Source organism: Ambystoma mexicanum, chromosome 3p (genome assembly GCF_040938575.1).
Source record: "Ambystoma mexicanum isolate Mex_15411 chromosome 3p, UKY_AmexF1_1, whole genome shotgun sequence".
NCBI lineage: Eukaryota > Metazoa > Chordata > Amphibia > Caudata > Ambystomatidae > Ambystoma > Ambystoma mexicanum.
The window spans coordinates 499,436,508-499,456,176 of NC_090925.1; the positions used below are offsets into that span (position 1 = coordinate 499,436,508).

The 19,669-nt window shown below is 47.7% G+C and overlaps 1 protein-coding gene across 3 annotated transcripts in view; it reads right to left on the reverse strand.

Moving 5' to 3' along the window:
* BCAS4 (breast carcinoma amplified sequence 4) overlaps positions 1–19,669 on the reverse strand; it is a 963,459-nt gene that overhangs the window by 432,158 nt on the left and 511,632 nt on the right. For all 3 annotated transcript variants that reach the window (XM_069651167.1, XM_069651165.1, XM_069651166.1), the window contains one exon: positions 1,079–1,213. In XM_069651167.1, coding sequence (XP_069507268.1) covers positions 1,079–1,213 — 135 coding nt within the window. The remainder of the gene's footprint in view (positions 1–1,078; positions 1,214–19,669) is intronic.

Here is a 19,669-nt window from a genome sequence, read left to right on the forward strand (position 1 = left end):
TGTTTCACAGTCCTCCTTATTGCCTTGCTGTACTGACACCTGCCCGGGTAGATCAATCCCCGGACTCCTTTGGTATATCTACAAGAGGATTGTGGGTATGTCAGAGTCTTATATAGCCTGGAGGTGGAGGAGGTGGGAACAAAAGAAAAGAAAAAAAAGAAGATATTTTTAGGAGAAGGCCTGGGAAAGGCAGATTGACTTCATGAGAAGGGACGGTGGCAAGGAAGAGTGGCACTATGTGTAATGAAGGTTACCCTAATTACTCAGAGCATTTTATTATACCTTGAGCATTTATCATGGACACTTATGGCTCAATGTTCTTCTCAAAGTGTGTATTTTCAGTGATCATTTTGCTTAGTTTCCTGCAGTAACAGGTTTTTTAAACTTAATTGCTATCCATCCGATGTATCTTCTCTCTACCTGATGATCCCATAAGAGCTAATTATTCAAACCCTATGCTATTCTTAGTTTCATTCATCTGTCATTTCTTTTTACCATCCTATATAATAAAAGGCCAGATGTATGTTTGCGCGATGCAGTCATGCACAGTAGAGACTGCCCGCTTCACCTGTTGTCCTACTGTGTTGATGAAAACCTAAAAGAAAATTGTTTTTTATGAACATGAATTACAATCAATTACAATCAAATATACCACACAATATATTGAGACTCTGAAAATGTCTTTCCTCACGCACTTTGGCCCGTGTACACAGGCTTTTATGCTAGTTATAGATCAATCGCATTACCTGTCAGTGATTTACATCAATCTTTGCTTCGGGCTTGTCCCTTTTCTAATGAAAAACATCAGGTTTGTGTTTAATGACATGTATTGGCCTCAGAAATTTGAAAGGTAGGGTTGGCCCTACCTGGATTCGAACTTGTGGCATGCGGAAAGAGGCCATGCGAGAGGTGGGCACTAGCTATCTCCTCCCCAAGGCACAGAGCCTGCAATTGCAATCTTCCAACCAAAGAGACTTTAATTGACACAAAATAAAATGAAATAAAAATACTCAACAAACTAAAATGAAATAGCTTGCATCACTACTTGCATTCAACAACTTGCCTTGCACATACTTACATATATGAAAGTAGGAATGTTGGCAGACTGAAGTATCTTGTGAACCAAGTGTGGAAAAGGCTGGTGGTCTCGCTCTGCTTGGATCAACTGTTCCTCCAAGAAGGTGACATGACGGCCCACCATTTTAACAAATGCCTACGATACGATATGTTTGCATTACATACTGTTTTAGCAGCTGCTGAACAATGAGAAATCAAATATGTTGACAAAACAGAGGTACTTATAAAATACATTTAAACCAAAATATATCAATTGTTAGACCTGGCCAAAAATGTGATGGTTGGTCATAGTAAAAATTGTTGAAAAAAGACACACATGCCCATGGTTCTACTTTCCTAACTTTACAGGATGTTATACATGTTAAACCTTACCTTTGATGCACTCAGTTTTCGGGGCTATATGGCAATTGCTGAATCTATTCGAAGTTTCCAGGTCTAGAGGGGCAAGTGGCAGTCTACCATGAAATCTCACAATTGACCAATTTAACTCTACTTATTTTATTATCTGTTGAAATATAAACAGCGTAGTCATTACAACCCAGATTTAAACCTGTGACCTACAGGTTACTGCAGCTCTGAGCTGTGCATGGATGACCTGTGTGGGACGACATAGCCCCTTGCTCAAGGGGGCTTATGTTCCCGTGCCTCAGTCTGAGATGTCCTATGCCAGCACTGCTGGTAGTGTTGCTGCTCAACATATTTTTTTTCAGTGTGCCGTATATTTGAAGCAGCCGCTGCACTTCAGTTGCTCTGCTTAATGGGTTGTGTCAGTCAGAGGCACGCGTCAGCAAACCCTCCTTTATAGACGGCTCATATTTGGATGAACCTGTGAGTGGCAATGTAAACTGCTGAATCCGCGAGTTAGCTCCTTACACTGGGAAACAATAAACGTTTAACAGGAATGTTCTCTCACCTGACAGCCCCTTAAAAATAAGTCAGGAATGAGGCCCAGGGAGCATGTGGCCAAGGAATGGGAGAGGTGTTTCAAGGGAGAGGTTTTCAATGGCAGTGGAGAGGCGGGTCTAGTGAGAGGAGAGGATAGGTGGGCCACAGGAGGGTCGGGATTTGAGTCAGGGTAGAGGTGATTTGGGGAACAGAAGACAAGTGTGTCTAGTGAAGGGAGAAGTAGGTCAAGGGATGGGAGAAGTGGACCTAAGAGGAGATGAGTCAGGGGGAGTGGAGAGGTGGGTCATGTTTTCGGTAATTATGATTAACATTTATGTAGTACACGTCCACTTTACTTGTGGACTCTGTTTATTGCAAGTTTTGGCTTCAGGAGCTATCTTAGGTTCGCCCCACTTGGATCATGTTGATAGGCACCAGCCAGTCTCTTAAATTCCTTATCTTTAAGCCACTTGGCATATTTTATTCTTTCACACATTTGCCATAATTTTTCCTCTTAAAAAGACCATCATTGTGTCTAATATAATTGACGACCAAGTCTCTGATCCTTTATGAATATCTATAAATTCCTCAATGTTCTTTTGCATTCAGTCCAAGAATAAAGCATTCGTTAACAGACAGTTAATGAAACGTAACTGAGCCCTTCTGTTCCGCTCACTCATTGGCCAAATTGCGAGTCAGTATAGATTGTGATTGGATAGTATAATGTTCTCAAACTCGCTTTCGTGCACTTAGGGTACAAAACACTTTGCTCTCAAGAACAAGTAAATCCTAGAGAAACTATTACCTGCTGCCAAACAGAAGGTGTATTCACTCTCCAAACGGTGTTTCAATTGACATATTTCACAAGGTTCAAGTTCATAATCATTTGTTTGAGTAACGATTGACTGATCATTGGGACCTACTCAATTTTACATGGAACAGCCACCAAAGGCACATTTAAAACTCCTGCTATTATAATGCTGTCACATCTCATGCACTATATTATTTTCAGAAGAAGGTATCATCACCACATCTGTTTGTTACACACCTTGTTTGTTGAACACATTGGCCAAAATGTATTCACATCTGCCCCATCATCATCTTTATTTTACTTCATGATACAGTGTTTCAAATGCTTACAGATTTCGATTTCTTTATGATTAAATGCACTACTACCAAAAAGGTTCCTGTTAAGGATTTCAATCAGGCGATGTACCCTGGTCTGAGCCTAGTATGCAGCGCACAACCAAAATGCTTATTTTATTATATATATATATAGTCTCAATATTTTGAGTGATACACCACTCATATCATACCCCTTTTCAAATACCCCATGTCACGATGGACCGCGAATCAGGCTGGTTGGTAAATGTAATCAATTTTTATTTATTTAAAATTCAAATCAAACGTATATCTTTTAACAAGGAGCAGCAATCACCAATCTGGTGACGATAACAGATAAGAAGGTATGTAATGCACTTAAATTCACTCTTTAGCAACACAAAATAGAAAACACCAGAGAAAAGAACACTTTTGGCTTGTTTGGAAAAATAGCACTTCAGTTATTCGCCGCTGCAATATTCCTCAACCCACAAATCAGCAATTCTAAATAGATGTAAGGAAACAGCAGGTTATCAGGAATACGAAATTATACACAGAATTCGAATACAACATTCCCTCCCCAAACAAGAGAGAAAAACAGATTTGAAACCCTACTGTTTCAAATGACATTTCGGAAATTGCTGAATAAAACACTGAAAATGTGCAAGAATCCTTAAATCAGTACACATTTCTATGGGAGCAACATTGGAAATATACTAGCAATCATGAGTAGTAGTTTGAGCAAAATTAAACACTTTGAATTTGAATGGCAGGTTGAAAATAATTTAGAATAAAAATCATACGTGTAAAACTTTGCAAAAATGTTGATTCCTGCCTAAAATTAACCAACCGGTTTTGAGTGCGGTTTTTGGGTTGGGATGTAGCTATAGGTCTTAGGTACACTCTGGAATTGAAATGAGGTCTCTAGCTATTAAACTGAGGGAGATATGGAATGTAGAATGAGGTGTTTTTAGAAAAATCAGGTAGTGAAAACAGAAAATAAACTCAGTTTGGACAAGAAAAGATTTACTATAGTTTTACTTTAGACTAGAGCAGGCAGGCTAGAATACCAAAGAGGGACACAGTAAGCTCTAGAGTTGATTCATGACTTCAACCCCAGATCCCCAGCACCCGCTCTGGCAGAACCAGACTGACCACTCGAAATAGGATTGATTAGTTTAGGATTTACACAAGATAAAAATGACTAAAGAAATCAAGAACATGATTGCAATAGGGATTCTGACAATGTTACAAGTTATTAAGGTAAGGATACGTTGGTTTAGAGATTGGGATAGGACAAGGCAAGGCAAGGTATGCTATGGTTTTATATGATTCCTATTAATACTTACAGTCCACTTTAATTTAGGATTTTGGACCGTCAACGGTTCTGGTCATCACACGGATCGGGTCTAACCAAGGACAGCTGGGAAAATCTGGCAGAACAGGATCATCTGGGCCGTTCTGGTCACCGGACTGCACTGGACTGGCCCTTCTAGTTACTGGATACTACAGATCAGTGGGGTGGTGAGTTTCAGCAGGCATGCATTTAGTAGTAGCAAGCCAGGCTGGATCAGGATGCTTCCCTTGGGTTTTTGGGATTTTTAGAATTTGAGGCCTAGCTGAAAAGGGGTTCGGTAATGCATAGGCCTTAGCTTTACAATGAAAATCTGGAATTAGGATCAACCAGGATGAAGAAATCAGGAACAGGACGCCACGCAGGAAATCAGGAAGAAAGTCAGGAATCAGTGTGTTCTGTGTGCTGTCAAGTGCCCTTATTTATCCTGCCAGATGACATCACTACAGTATATGGTAGGGGCAGGCTTACTACCCACACCCATAATGCTAGGATTGGGCAAGAGCATAGTTTCCGCCTTTCCCACAGCTGATTGGATCACAGAAACAGGATGTCATGTTCATGAGGTTACTTTTACAATATCTAGAAACCTCCCCTATCTACGGGAACCAAAATCTAATTTTGCCACAAAGACATATTTATGCAGTTATAACCTCTGAGAAAAACAGATACACAGGTTACATATTTTGTGCGTCATATTTCAATCCAAACCCCAAGTCTGTGGGACCTGGTTTTGCCTTTCTGCTACATTTTGGCAATTTCACCATGAAAGATTTGGCCTAATATTCCCCAATTTTGTACACAGATGCACATTTATCCTAGGGATGTGTATACAAAATGTTATGTTCGCAACATCAATACTTTCCCCGCAATCTGTCATTCATTCCAACTTCTGTTCCTTATGCAGTAGTGAGTTCTACTGAGTTTTCAAAGAAAGAGCATAAAATTAGATTTAGAACTACGCACTTTTCATATTTTTCCTCATTCTTGCTGTAAAGTTAAATGTGTTTTAAAGTTCAGTTACAAAATCACCTTTAAAACCAAATGTCACTTGATCAGTTTTTTTTCCTCTGTTTTGATAGATTCTATTGCCCCTCACACTTGACAGGTGAGGGTCTCAGCCTGCTATTGGTCCAGCCTGGAGCAAAGACGAATGTCTGATGAGCTGGGGAAGTCCCTTTGTCCTGGTGCATTCAAAGTCCTCCACGCTAGCAATTAGCGCTTTCCTGTCCCAGAAGTTTATGAGGTGTCACCCTTTCTCAGGGTTAGCAACTGGCAGATCAGGTTTTTTTTTAAATGTAGTTTACGCACTTAGCCTATAGGTTTTAACATTTGATTTGAACCTACGGAATTAGAACAGTTTATAGATGTACTTTTACCAGCAACAAATCCTTTTACATTTCTAAATAAGCAGGCCTTTACCCAACAATTTACTTTTAAATAGGTGATTTTCTCTCTTCAGTCTGAAAAAGCACATTTCACTATTTCTTTAAATTCGGTTTTCATCTCCAGCAAATACACACTTTCTGCAGCTATAGTTCTTTTCTGGAGTGCTGGAGTTGTTTTTCAGCATGGATACAGTTAACAGACATCTATTTAGAGTCTTTCTCTGAACAGCTGATTCTTGATACTCTTGCAAAGAAAATAGATGCGTTTCCTCTGAAAAATGAAAACAAACCCCTTGGTTGATTCTTTAAAGATACTTTTGAAAGGAGCTGTCATTCAAATGAGGCCCGGTTCCTCTGAGGCCTAATGAATGATCCTGGACATTGCAGGGCCTTTTTAAAAATATATATGCTTATTTTAAACCAAGGCAAGTTGACAATAAGCGGCAAACTTCAATATAAACTGAACATCCTATAACAAACCCATTCAGTCCCCTTCCTGCCTCCCTCCCACGATCGCCAGTTAGAGCCGACATTTAATTAGTCTGTGTTCTCTGCGTCCAATTCAGCTGATGTTCCCCCTGGAGGGATGTCCCCATCACCCAAGGCCCATCTGGCAATACGAGGCTTGTAGGTTAGGGCTGGAAATTTTCGTTCAAAGTCTAAAAACAGGGCCCAGATGTTCTGAAAGCGGTGAAGTAACCCTGCCCTTGCGGCTGTTATTTTTTCTGCAATCAATATATCCCATAATTTCTCCCACCAATGGAACATAAGGGGGCTGTCTGCAGATTTCCAAGAGCGGGCAATCGCTATGTTTCCTGCCAGAAGGCATTGAGTTAGCAGTTTGGCTTTGCTTCCGGAACGTGAATACATTCCTGGGATCGGGGTCCCCAAAAGGATGGGCTCAGGCTATAATGGGAGCGCTGTCTGGGTAATCTGTTCACTGGTAGCTAGACTTAGTCTCCAGAACTGTTCGATTCTAGGGCATGCCCACCACATGTGGAGGAAGGAGCCTGGCAGGCCACATCGTCTCCAACAGGTGGGGTCAAGTGCCTGGTTCATGTGGTGGAGCCTCAGGGGGGATAGTACAAGCGTAGCAAGATTTTGTAAGCGCATTCTCTATTGGTAACACAAAGGGATGATTTATGCGTTTGGGTCCATATGTCCACCCAGGCCTGGTCCTCGATAGGATGCCATGGATAAAGTTTTTGAGGCCAGGAAGTCTCCTAGACAGTGTTTGTATAAGGTGGAGGTCCTGCCTCAGGACGAGAGGTCACAAAGAGTCAATTTAAGGGGTGTGAGATTGCGGGTGGCCGCCTGAAGAGTCTGAGGGTGAGAGCACCAATGACGTAGTTGGATGCAGAAGAATCTGTCTCTTTCCTGCAGCTGAAAAGATTCCTTACATTGTTCAAAGGTGTGAGGTAGGCCTCCCACAAATAGTTGCTCCAGGGTTTCGTGGCCTCCTGCAATCCAGTTTTTAAAGTTCTGGGGGTTTGTTCCAGGTGAGAAGGCTGTGCTAAGGAAAACCGGGGACAGGGGGCCCAACCCTCTCGGGATTCTCTTGCGTCCCAGGACCCAATCCCAGGTGTTAATAGTGTGTTTAGTAGCTAACCGAAGTCCTTCCCATTGTCTCTGCATGGGGGTGGAATGTAAGGGAGAAACCACAGGGGGAGAGGTAGGCGTGATTGTTCCAATTCAACCCATCTAGGACAGTTGGAGGTTACCTGCCATGCTTGAACGTGCGCCAGTTGTGTGCTGCCTGATAGGCCTGGAGGTTAGGGACTCCCAGTTCAGCCAATCTTGCGTCACCCAGCATTGCCCTATGGGCAATCCTAGCTTTCCTAGCTTTCTTCCCTCTCCAGATGAATTGGAGAATTTTCCTCTGCAGATTGCGGAGGGCGGGAGCCCGGATAGCGACAGGGAGAGATGAACAGGCGTATAAAAATCTGGGGAGAAGGTTCATTTTACAAGCAGTTATACGTCCCATCAGTGTGATTTCCTGGGACGTCCAGCATTTCAGATCGCCTTCTAGTTCTTTGAGGAGGGGTGGGGAAGTTTACAGAATATGTGTCCCTTGGATTTGCAGACACTCGGACCCCTAGATTGCCTTTGTTTTCCAATGGATGGGACATATCGGGGCTAAGGATTCTCGTTCAGCCGAGGGCAGGCCTATCCCCAGGGCTACCGATTTATCAAAGTTAATGGAGAAGCCAGTGACCCTTCCGTAGCGATTTATTTCAGAGAGGGCCTGCCTTAATGAGGAGCGGGGCTCCGAGATAGTGAGTAGGACGTCGTCTGCATACAGTGCGATTTTATATTGAGAAGGACCTAACTGGGGGCCCTTGATATGGTCATTCAGTCTGACTTTCTGGGCAAAGGGTTCCATGATTAGCGAGAATAGGAGCAGGGATAGCGGGCAGCCCTGTCTGCTCCCACAGGTTAGGGGAATTGGGGCGGAGAGGGAGCCATTGATCCTAAGGAGGGTCTTTGGTGACTTATATTTGGCTAGGGCCATCTCTTGGAACACTGGTCCAAACCCATAGGCTTCCAGGGTAAGACTCATAAAGGACCAATCGACTCGATCAAACGCCTTGGTGGCGTCCAGGGCCATCAGTACTAGTCTCTGAGAACTCCGGGAAGCGAGATCCACCAAGCTTAGGGCCCTGCGAATATTATCACCAGCAGACCTATTTATAATAAAGCCAGCTTGGTTGGGTTGGATTATGTCAGGCAGTATTTGTGCTAGGCGATTTGCCAGAATCTTAGAGTAAATGTTAGCGTTTATATTCAGGAGGGCTATTGGTCTGTAGGAAGCGGGGTCCCTTGGGTCTTTTCCTGGTTTGTGTAAGAGGACGTTGATAGATTGCTGCATAGAGGGGGTCACGGTTCCCGTTTCCCTAAAGGAATTGAATAGTGCCACCAGGGGAGCCATCAGCTGGGGCCTAAAGATTTTATAGAATCTGGAGGAATATCCATCGGGGCATGGGGCTCGGGATTTGAGAGACTTAATGGCTTCCTCGACCTTCTCACCTGAAATCAGACTGTCCAGGTTGTCCCGGGCTAAGTCTTGTAGCTGGGGGAGTGCCGCTTCCTGCAGGTATTCTTTTTGTTCATTCCGGTTTCGTGGTGGTGCGGTCACCACTTGAGCCAAGTGGTCCGACGCCAGCCGTTGCTTATCTGGTTCTGCATAGTGTATTATGCCTTGTGGGTCTCGAAGCCCAATGATGGTGTTGCTACTTTTGGCTTTAGCCAGTTTGGCCACTAGCAGTTTGTTCGCTTTGTTATTCTTCACGTAGTAGAATTGCTTGGCTTTAGTCAAAAGCTGAGTGTATGCTCAGCGTAGTGGGCCTCGAGTTTCTTTCGTGCATTGTGGATGGCTCGCTGCGTTTTAGGGGAGCAACCCTTTCTCTTATGAGTCTCTTCCGCCTCCCTAAGTTCCTCCTCAAGGATCAGGCGTGTCTGTCATCTCCCCCTGTGAAATGCTACTTCTTGTGCGATTAGTTCTCCCTGAAACGCCGCTTTAAGGTCGTCCGAGGTGTTTGCGGGGGAGGTGTCTTCACTAGGATTTTCTCTGCAGAAGTTTTGCAATCCTGTCTCGTAACGGCATTTAGTTAAGGATCGGGTCATATAAAGTCCATCTACGCTGGGTGTTAGGTATTGGTTCATGTGCTCGGATTTCTAGAGTTACTGCAGCGTGGTCAGACAAGATCCTTGATCCTATAGATACGTCATGGGCGTAGGTAAGCACCTGGGGGGATGTTAGGAGGAGGTCAATCCTCGAGAAAGTTCTATGAACATAGGAGTAGAAGGAGCAGTCCCTCTCAACAGGGTGAATCACCCGCCACGAGTTCACCACCTCCAGGGATCTGAACAGATGGAGCAGACTAAGGGTGAGAGTGAAGTTCCCATGAGAGGGGGGGGGGGATCTGTCTTTTGTGGGGTCTGGAACTCCATTAAAGTCCCCTACGATTATAGTCTGGCTTTCTGTGAAGGAAGAGAAGGAAGAGAAAGAAGAGCCCAGTGCCTCATAGAAAGCGGCTTGACCAATGTTGGGGCATAGACTGAAATAAAGGTATATAACTGCCCTAGCAGCAGACATTGGACTGCCACATATCGACCTTCTGGACAAGTTTTCATTTCCAGGACCTGGGGGTTCAGTCCTTTCATGAAAAGGATTGCTGTTCCCCCTTTCTTGGAGCCACTTGCAGCAAAGAGTTGCAGTGGATAGTATCGGGAGCGAAGTCGCCCAAAGTCCGCTGGCAATAAGTGAGTTTCTTGTAGCAGTGCTACTGCATCATCATCCTGAAGTTTTTGTAAAATAGACTTGCGTTTAGTGGGAGAGTTAAGACCTCTAACATTGAGGGAGAGAAATTTCAAGGTCCAGTGTTCTCGGGTTAATTGTGGAGTCCCCACAGGGTCTGACGGTCGGGGGGTGGGGTGGATGCAAGTCAGCCATCATATCAAGGGGTTGTTAGGCGTGTGTTATCCTGCTCTTGCGGTTTTAACTCAGGCCCCCAAAGGGAGGCCGGAACTTTAACTGGTGGGGGGTGCGGTTACGGGTGCGGGACCCCCCAAGGCCAACTGGGCCCAACAAAGACCTCCAGCCACATAGGCTGGGGTCCAGAATAAGAATTGTGTAACATTCCAAGGACTCATAGGTGGAATGTGCCTTGAAGATGGGCATGGGCCGTGAAAGGGGGCCCGCTGCATTGTTCACAGCTGATCGTTTACTTTTTGCAGGATCGGTGAGGTTTCCATGAGGTGGAAGAAGTTCCCAATGAAGAGGGAAGCTGGGTTCTGTCCTTTAAGGCTGGAGTGTCATGGGGCCCGGGCCGGAACGGTTCATCTTCTCCTGCTGCTTTTCGGCACCCGCGACCAGGATGCCTGCCTGGGTTTCGGTGAGGAGCTCGGTCCTTTGTCTGCCACGTCCTCCGGGGTTAGCGATACCGTTTCTCCATGAGTGGTCGGGAGCCTGATCTTTTCGGCATCTTCAAGGTGGATGATTCTGCGTAAAGCGCCTTTGTGAGAAAACTGTGGGGCAGTCGGGAAGAGCCATCTATATCAAATCTGGTGGTCTTGGAGGAAGAGGGTTAGAGGTTTGAGGGATTTCCTCTTCTGAAGTGTGAGGAGAGAGAGGTCTTGATAGATCTGGATGGGGGATCCCTGGAAGGATAGTTCATCCCGGGAACGGCTGATGGCTGAGATAGCCTCCTTTGTGGTAAAGAAGTGCACCCTGGTTATTACGTCTGGGGGGGAGGGGAGTCTGATTGCAACCCCCGACACGGGCGCAGACTGTGGGTGCGGTCTAAAAGGACTTGAGGTTTGTTCAGCTGTGGGAGTAAAGATTGGAAGAAGTCTCTCACATATTCCGCCAGGTCTTTGTCTGGGACTGAGGCTGGGATCCCTTGGATCTGAAGGTTGTTGCGCCGGGCCCTGTTTTCAATATCCTCCTGTTTGAATTTGAGGATTTCACACTTATCTTGCAGGGTTCTGATCGAGCTTTTTATTTCCCCCAAAGTGGCTGTGTGGTCTTGGGAGCGATCTTCAACCTCCCCAGCCTCTGCTCCACCTCCATCACCCTCTGGTCCGTGTGTTTCAGCTTGGTGGAGAGCTCAGTCAATCACAACCTAAATTCCGATTTGATGCCTGCCATAAAGGCTAGTAAGTCATCCTTGGTGGCTAGGGCTCCTTTATCCTCCAGAGATTTCTGCGGAGTGAACTTGTGGGATCATTTTTCTTCCCCTTGTCTGACAACATTAGCATTGTGGAAATGTCCGAGTTCTTACCAGATTTTAGTTGCTTAGCCATAGCTCCGGCCAAAGCATGGGATGGGTAATGCCGCGGTTGCTGCGTGTAGGGTAGATGTGGGGTAGGCGAGGTTGTTGTGTAGTGGCCTGCCGACAGCCAAGCTGAGGGTCTGAAGTCGTGGGTGGTCTTTTTAGTGGGTGCTTCTGCAACTGTGGTCGCCACCTGTGCGGTGAGGAAGAGAGGATCCCCTCAGTTATGTTTGAAGGTGGTATTTGCTCCTTTGTTCCTTAGTTCCACTGGAGAGAGGGGGAGGTGAAGCGTGGGCTGGGACGCCCCTGGAGATGAGAGGAGAAAGAGGAAAAGTGGCACCACACTGGGACATGGAGGAAGAAGGGGGGAAGTCACCCCAGTAGGCACTCTCTGCGTAGGGTGGTTGTGCTACCCTGATTCAGGTGATGGTAACAGGCTGTGAGAGTAGCCTTGTTGTTGTTATGGTGTTTCCTCTCAACTTGAGGCCCAGGATGGACTAAGGACAAAATAAATCAGTTATGCTTTCCATAATGGGGGAGGAGGGGCAGAGCTGCCATGAGGAAGAGAGCGGGTGAGCCGCTCTGTGTGAGGCACAGAGCGTTCTGGATCCCAACCAGCGACCAGGGTGTGCATTGTTGTTGGGAGCAGGACACTTCCTGCGGTCCTCAGTCAGCTGCTCCGGAGCTCTGGGCCCCTCTCGCCGGGTGCCGCTGTGGGAGAGAGGGGCAGCACTCCCCACGTTAGAATGTTGTGGCGTGGGGAGGATCCTGCAAGCCCTGGATCACTGCGCCCAGAGAGGATGCTTTGGGCTAGGTGGGCCGAGACCCGCGGGTGCACTGAGAAGTGCTGTGAAGGGTAGGTGGGGTTGCCACGGAGGGACCGCTTCCTCTTCAATGACCGTCCGGGAGCGGAAGTCAGAGCAGGAGGGACCGCTGGGCTTAGCGCGGGCAGTCATCTGGTCCAAGTCCGGTGCCGGCGCGAGTCTCCCAGCTCCGCGCTGCATCTTGGATGAGGCGGGCAGGGGGCTACCTGAATCCGCCGGCCGTAGTGTAGCTTCCCAGGAGTCCAAACTCTTTCTCTTGGTCTCGGTGGATGCCACAGCGATTCCGGCACCCTAATCAGGGTTTCATATTAAGTTCAGAGCAACAAAACCTCACCAAATCGGCTGCGCAGAGGGTCCCTCATGGAGGCCATCAAGAGAGCATCCGCCATTGCAGGGCATTTTTAATCACAGTGGCTCATGGTAAATGGATGGATTTAGCGCCAAGCAGCACTTTTAAAGGTGAAAACGGTGTGATTTTAAAGAGGCATTTTGGGTTTTCAGCAAGGTAATGCTGCCTCTTTCACTTCACTCCATGCTAAATGTTGCAGAGAACACTGGCACATTTCTGCAGTGAGTACTCTGTCCCCCCCCCACCTGAAATGCGTGTGGCAGGGTGGTGCAGCCATTTTCTGTTTGTGTTATAAGAGGCGTCATGAGATCGCTGGTTACCTTTTCTTCTTGGGGAGCGAGGAGATGAGGCTGCCAGTCTGTCGATGAATCTTCGCAAAGATGAAAGAGCAACGCGGGGAACTGACCCAACACCCTCCTGACAATAAAGGACAGGATTGAGCTGAACTAGCTCCCAACGTCACGGGTAGCACTTCTCTGTATTTGCGTGACGTCAGGACAGTGTAAACACTGACAGAGAAAGCCAGGTGAAGTCCACTTCGGTACCAGCAGTTCGAGGGACAGATCTTCGGTAATTCCTCGGTGGTAGTAATGGCACGGATACCGGCAGGGCACAAGACCAGTAGAAAAGGAAATGGGGAGGCAGACCCTTCAAGGAGGAAGGAAAGAGTAGGGGAAGAGAACGAAGACCCCAGGACCGGACCCCTTCCCAACCTAGGAATGGTGCAGGACTAGGGAGGAACCCAGGCAGGGACCTACCTAACCCCAAAGACCAAGCACCAGACTGGAACCCAAAAGGGCAAGGAACAAGGCAGGGCAGGGCACAAGGAACAAGGCAAAGGATAAGGAGCACTGGGCTAAGCACAAGGAAGAAACAGGAACAGGACAGGAGCAGAACAGAGACTCAGGCAAAGTAGGGCTCCTGGAGCGTATACACGGAACAAACCACGTTGAGACGCGTTGTTTCCGGGTCTGCGAAGGCTATTTATAGCCTGGGACCAAAGCGAGGCTTGGAACGCAAGCCGCTGTCACTGCGCATGCGCGAAACGTCGGATACTGACATTCCGCGCATACGCAGGACATTCAAGATGGCCGCGCCCAGGGAACCGGGAGCCCGGACCGCGGTACGCCATAGAGAAAGGCGCCAATGCGGATACAATCTCCAGGAGGGAGACCGCCGCAGCTGAGGACCCCGACCCCCAGAACAGGTGAGTGGCACGCGCTGCGTGACACCATACCCCCTCCCGGACAACCCCGGGGCACCAGGTTTCCAGGGATAGTGACGGAAGAAGTCCCGAACTAAGCGCGGGGCATGCACAAAGGAGCGAGGCTCCCAAGTGCGGTCACAAGCTGGATAGCCCTTCCAACTGACCAAATACTGAAGCACCCCACGCCTAATCCGCGAATCACAAATCTCCTCTACCTCAAACTCAGGGACCCCCTGAACCAACACCGGGGCAGGACGGGAACAGGGACGGCCAAGAACATCGGGCACACAGGGTTTCAAAAGAGAGATATGAAAAACAGGAGGTATCCGCCAAGAGTGAGGCAAAGACAAACGAAAGGCAACAGGGGAAATGCGTTGAAGGACGCGAAAGGGCCCAAAAAAGCAGGGAGCCAATTTCACGGGCAAATTGCGAACAGGCAGATTCTTGGAAGATAGCCAAACCATATCGCCAACCCGAAGGTCGGGCTCAGGACTCCACCGTTTATCGGCCTGAACCTTCATACGTGCTTGTGCCACTGCCAAGGTACTGGCCGCCAGGCGATGTTGATCACGGATGAGAGCCACCATGGCATCAGCCGACGGAACGGCACTAGGAGGCATCGGACGAAGAGGCAGCAGCTTGGGGTGCAGACCAACAGAACAAACGAAGGGACTGAGTCCGGTAGCAGAATGAACAGCATTGTTGTAAGCCACCTCCGCAGTGTCTAACCAATCTGACCAGTTGTCCTGAGTGGCATTGGCGTAACATCGCAGGTACTGTTCAAGGGATTGATTAGTACGCTCGGTTTGCCCATTGGTTTGGGGATGGTAACCAGAACTCAGAGCGCGCCGAATGTCCAAATGACGACACAGTTGATCCCAGAAAGAAGAAATAAACTGCGAACCACGATCCGACAGAATCTTCTCAGGAAGACTGTGAAGGCGATACACCTCATGTAAGAAACGTCGAGCCATCAGGGAGGCAGTGGGCAGCTTCGGAAAAGGTATGAAGTGAGCCAACTTGGAAAAACAATCCACCACTATCATGATACACGTATTCCCACCAGAGGGTGGTAATTCAACAATGAAGTCCGTGGCAATAGTATGCCATGGGTACGGTGGCGTAGACGTAGGTCGCAGTAGACCAAGGGGTTTCTTGCGTGGAACCTTCACCTGAGCACAAACAGGGCAAGAATCCACATATTGCTTAACTTGTTTGTTCCATCCTGGCCACCAGAATTGTCGTGCAACCAATTCTTGGGTGGTATTGACCCCACAATGACCACAGACAACGGAATCGTGACAATTCTGTAGGACAGTCCTTCGCAGATTCAAAGTGGGGACGTACAGGCGATCCTTGAAGAAAAGCAATCTGTCGCGTTCACAGATGTCATAATGTCGCAATACCAGGGATCTGGAGGGATCCGCCCGAGTCGTATCTAAGAGTTGCTGAAGCTGAGGAGTCAACATCGATAGGAAATGCTTTGAAGCAATCAAGGGTTCCTTGGTCTTGGCTCTGTCTATGTCGTCCTCCAAGGATCGGGACAGGGCATCAGCCTTTATGTTCTGAGAGCAAGGTATGTAAGTCACCACGAAATCGAACTGAGAAAAGAAAAAGGCCCAACGTGCATGCCGTGAGGTTCTGCATTGCAAGGAACGTAAAAATTGAAGGTTACGGTGGTCTGTGCGCACTTCCACTGGATATTTACCACCCAGCAAGTGATGTCGCCACTCTTCGAAGGCTGCTTTTATGGCCAAAAGTGCCTTCTCGATCACAGCGTAGTTTCTTTCGCTGGGTGACAGCTTCCGCGAATAGTAGGCCACAGGATGTTCTGTTTCCGTAAATGGATCATGCTGCAACAGGACTGCACCAACTGCATAGTCCGAGGCATCCGTTTCAACTAAGAAAGTTTTTTTGTCATCCGGATGATTCAAAATAGGAGCTGACATAAAGGCTTTTTTTTAATTCCTGAAATGCCACTTCGGCCTGAGAATCCCAAAAGAAAGGAATCTTGTTGCTGATCAGACGAGTCAACATGGCAGTTAAGTGAGAAAATTGAAGAATGAAACGTCGGTAAAAATTAGCGAAGCCCAAGAACCGTTGCAGTGACTTAACATCATGGGGCTGTTTCCATTCCTGTATGGCTTGCAGTTTCGTGGGGTCCATCCGAACTCCTGTGCTGCTGATTACATAGCTTAGGAATTCCACACTTTCCAGATGAAATTGGCATTTCTCAGCTTTGGCATACAAATGATTGGCAGATAATCTACGGAGGAGTTCCTGAACATGTTCAACATGAGCCATGCGAGTAGAAGAAAAAATCAAGATGTCGTCCAGATATACCCATACTGACACTCCTACAAGATCTGAAAAGACAACATCCATGAACCGTTGGAAGACAGCCGGGGCATTGCAGAGTCCAAACGGCATTACCCTATACTCGTAATGCCCAAAAGGTGTTTTGAAGGCCGTCTCCCACTCATCACCATCTTTAATCCGCACTAAGTGGTAGGCTCCTCTTAAATCCAACTTGGTGAAGATCTGAGCAGATTTCAAAGATTCAATGATGTCCCGGATGAGTGGCAGGGGGTATCGGTCCTTGCACGTGATTTCATTCAACTGGCAATAATCAATACACGGGCGCAAAGTACCCTCTTTCTTTTTGACGAAGAAAAGCGGAAATCCCACGGGGGATTTAGATGGTACAATGTAGCCCTTATCAAGGCAATCCTCGATGTACTCCTGCAGGACACCCTTTTCTAATTGCGTCAAAGAATAAATCTTGCCATGAGGAATGACTGCAACAGGCAGAATATCAATGGAGCAGTCGAACTGTCTGTGAGGAGGCAATGGAATGTCTTCTGGTTTGGAGAATACTTTGAGAAATTCAGCATATTCCTGAGGTATGGACTGAGTAACACATAGGCGGACAGAGGCGTTTCCAGGAGTGGGTAGCCCCAAACCAGATTTCGCCGGAAGGGTATCACGAAAACGACATTCCTGAGAACAACGTGCAGAAGAAAAGACCAGGGTTCGGGAAGTCCAATTGACCTGTGGATTGTGGTAAAGTAGCCAAGGCAAGCCGAGCACTACAGGGAAGGAGGGAGACTTGATCACATCCAACGAAATCCGTTCAAGATGTTCTTCCACTGATAGCCATAACTGACCGGAATGTTGGCACACAGGACCCGAAGACAATGGTGTACCATCGATTACCTCAACCACTGCTGAATGTTCCTTGCGATACAGGTGGATCCCATTGGAAACCGCAAACGAGGCATCAATGTAATTGCCTGATGCTCCACCGTCCAGAAGAGCCCTGGTCGTAATGCATTTCCCTTGCCATGCAATACCGACTTCCAAGACCAACAAGGGCACAGAGTGCATGGGAGGAAGGTCTGAATCAGGAAAACGGCCCACCGCTGCCTTCTCACCACACAGCGGGCCCGTTAGTTTTCCGACTTCTTCAAAGGACGTAGAGGACAGGTACCTAGATAATGTCCAGTTTCTCCACAATACAGGCATAGGTTTTGTTGACGTCTTCTCTTCTTCTCAGCCTCAGATAATGGTCCGCGAATAGCTCCCAGTTGCATGGGCTCAGGACCCGCGTCAGTTGGGGTTGTAGATCCTGAAGGGTGTACTGAGAGACCCGGATGGTATCTTTCCGTTCGACGACGTTCACTTCTCCTTTCAGCCAGTCTGTGGTCGATACGGAGGACCTGATCCAACAATGCGGGTAGGGTTTCTGGTTCAGGAATATGCAGCAATTCATCCTTGTATTCGTCTCGTAACCCACGACGGAACAAAGTCTTCTGAGTGATTTCGGGCCATTGGGAATCAGTTGCAAGCTGCCGAAACCGACTAATGTAGTTAATGATGTCACCAGATCCCTGTTTGATTTCCATCAGCTGGTTCTGGGCCACGGCAGCCAGGTTTGGTGGTTTGAAGATATCCAGAAAGGCTTTTTCAAAAGCAGCAAAATCACTCAACAAGGGACTATCGGTGGAAACCAGGGGAGCAGCCCAAGCTAGAGCGTTGCCGGTCAAGTTACCTAGGATGTACCCTATCTTGGCCTTGTCTTGATTGAAATGGCTTGATCGAAACTGAAAATGAATCCGGCAATGGGTACAAAACTCCGCCACTCGACGTGGATCACCATCGAACTTCATAGGAGTTGTGTGGGCCATAGAATTCTCAGGTTGTGGAGCAATATTCAATCCTCGACCTATTGCTTGCCGAAGAGTGTCATTCTCCTGGCGAAGGGTGGTCATCTCGAGACGCATGGCTCGTAATTCCTCACGTAGTTCTTGCATGTCTGCCATGTCGGAGCTGGGGAAAAGGCGTCTCAATCTGTTATAAGAGGCGTCACGAGATCGCTGGTTACCTTTTCTTCCTGGGGAGCGAAGAGATGAGGCTGCCAGTCTGTCGATGAATCTTCGCAAAGATGAAAGAGCAACGCGGGGAACTGACCCAACACCCTCCTGACAATAAAGGACAGGATTGAGCTGAACCAGCTCCCAACGTCACGGGTAGCACTTCTCTGTATTTGCGTGACGTCAGGACAGTGTAAACACTGACAGAGAAGGCCAGGTGAAGTCCACTTCGGTACCAGCAGTTCGAGGGATAGATCTTCGGTAATTCCTCGGTGGTAGTAATGGCACGGATATCGGCAGGGCACAAGACCAGTAGAAAAGGAAATGGGGAGGCAGACCCTTCAAGGAGGAAAGAAAGAGTAGGGGAAGAGAACGTAGACCCCAGGACCGGACCCCTTCCCAACCAAGGAATGGTGCAGGACTAGGGAGGAACCCAGGCAGGGACCTACCTAACCCCAGAGACCAAGCACCAGACTGGAACCCAAAAGGGCAAGGAACAAGGCAGGGCAGGGCACAAGGAACAAGGCAAAGGATAAGGAGCACTGGGCTAAGCACGAGGAAGAAACAGGAACAGGACAGGAGCAGAACAGAGACTCAGGCAAAGTAGGGCTCCTGGAGCGTATACACGGAACAAACCGCGTTGAGACGCGTTGTTTCCGGGTCTGCGAAGGCTATTTATAGCCTGGGACCAAAGCGAGGCTTGGAACGCAAGCCGCTGTCACTGCGCATGCGCGAAACGTCGGATACTGATGTTCCGCGCATGTGCAGGACATTCAAGATGGCCGGCCGCGCCCAGGGAGCCGGGAGCCCGGACCGCGGTACGCCATAGAGAAAGGCGCCAACGCGGATACAATCTCCAGGAGGGAGACCGCTGCAGCTGAGGACCCCGACCCCCAGAACAGGTGAGTGGCGCGCGCTGCGTGACACCTTGTTGCAAAAACGCAGTTTAGAGATTTTGGCACGCACAGGAGTCAGCGCGGCCATTTTGCTGTTTCTTGTACCAATGCAGCAAAGTGATCTAGCATAACACAGCTAAGTGGGTCAAAATATCCCACATTCCACAGTGCTCGACCGCAGTTGGAAAAAAGAAACAGAAACAAAGGAAGAGTGGAACCTTAAAGTTCAAATAGAAAAGTGTTCAACTTTTTGTGAAATAATATAGCATTAGGACCCGATCTGGCGTTTTATCGGCCCAGGGTCAGAGAAAAAGGCCTGAGCAAAGCAAGGGCATTTAACAAAGGTCCATGAGCGGAAAGGACCCGATACGGGCCGCCGGAGAGGATCTTAAGGCTATTAGCACCCTGGCTTTCCAATCCGGAAAACCGGGTGTTAGGAAA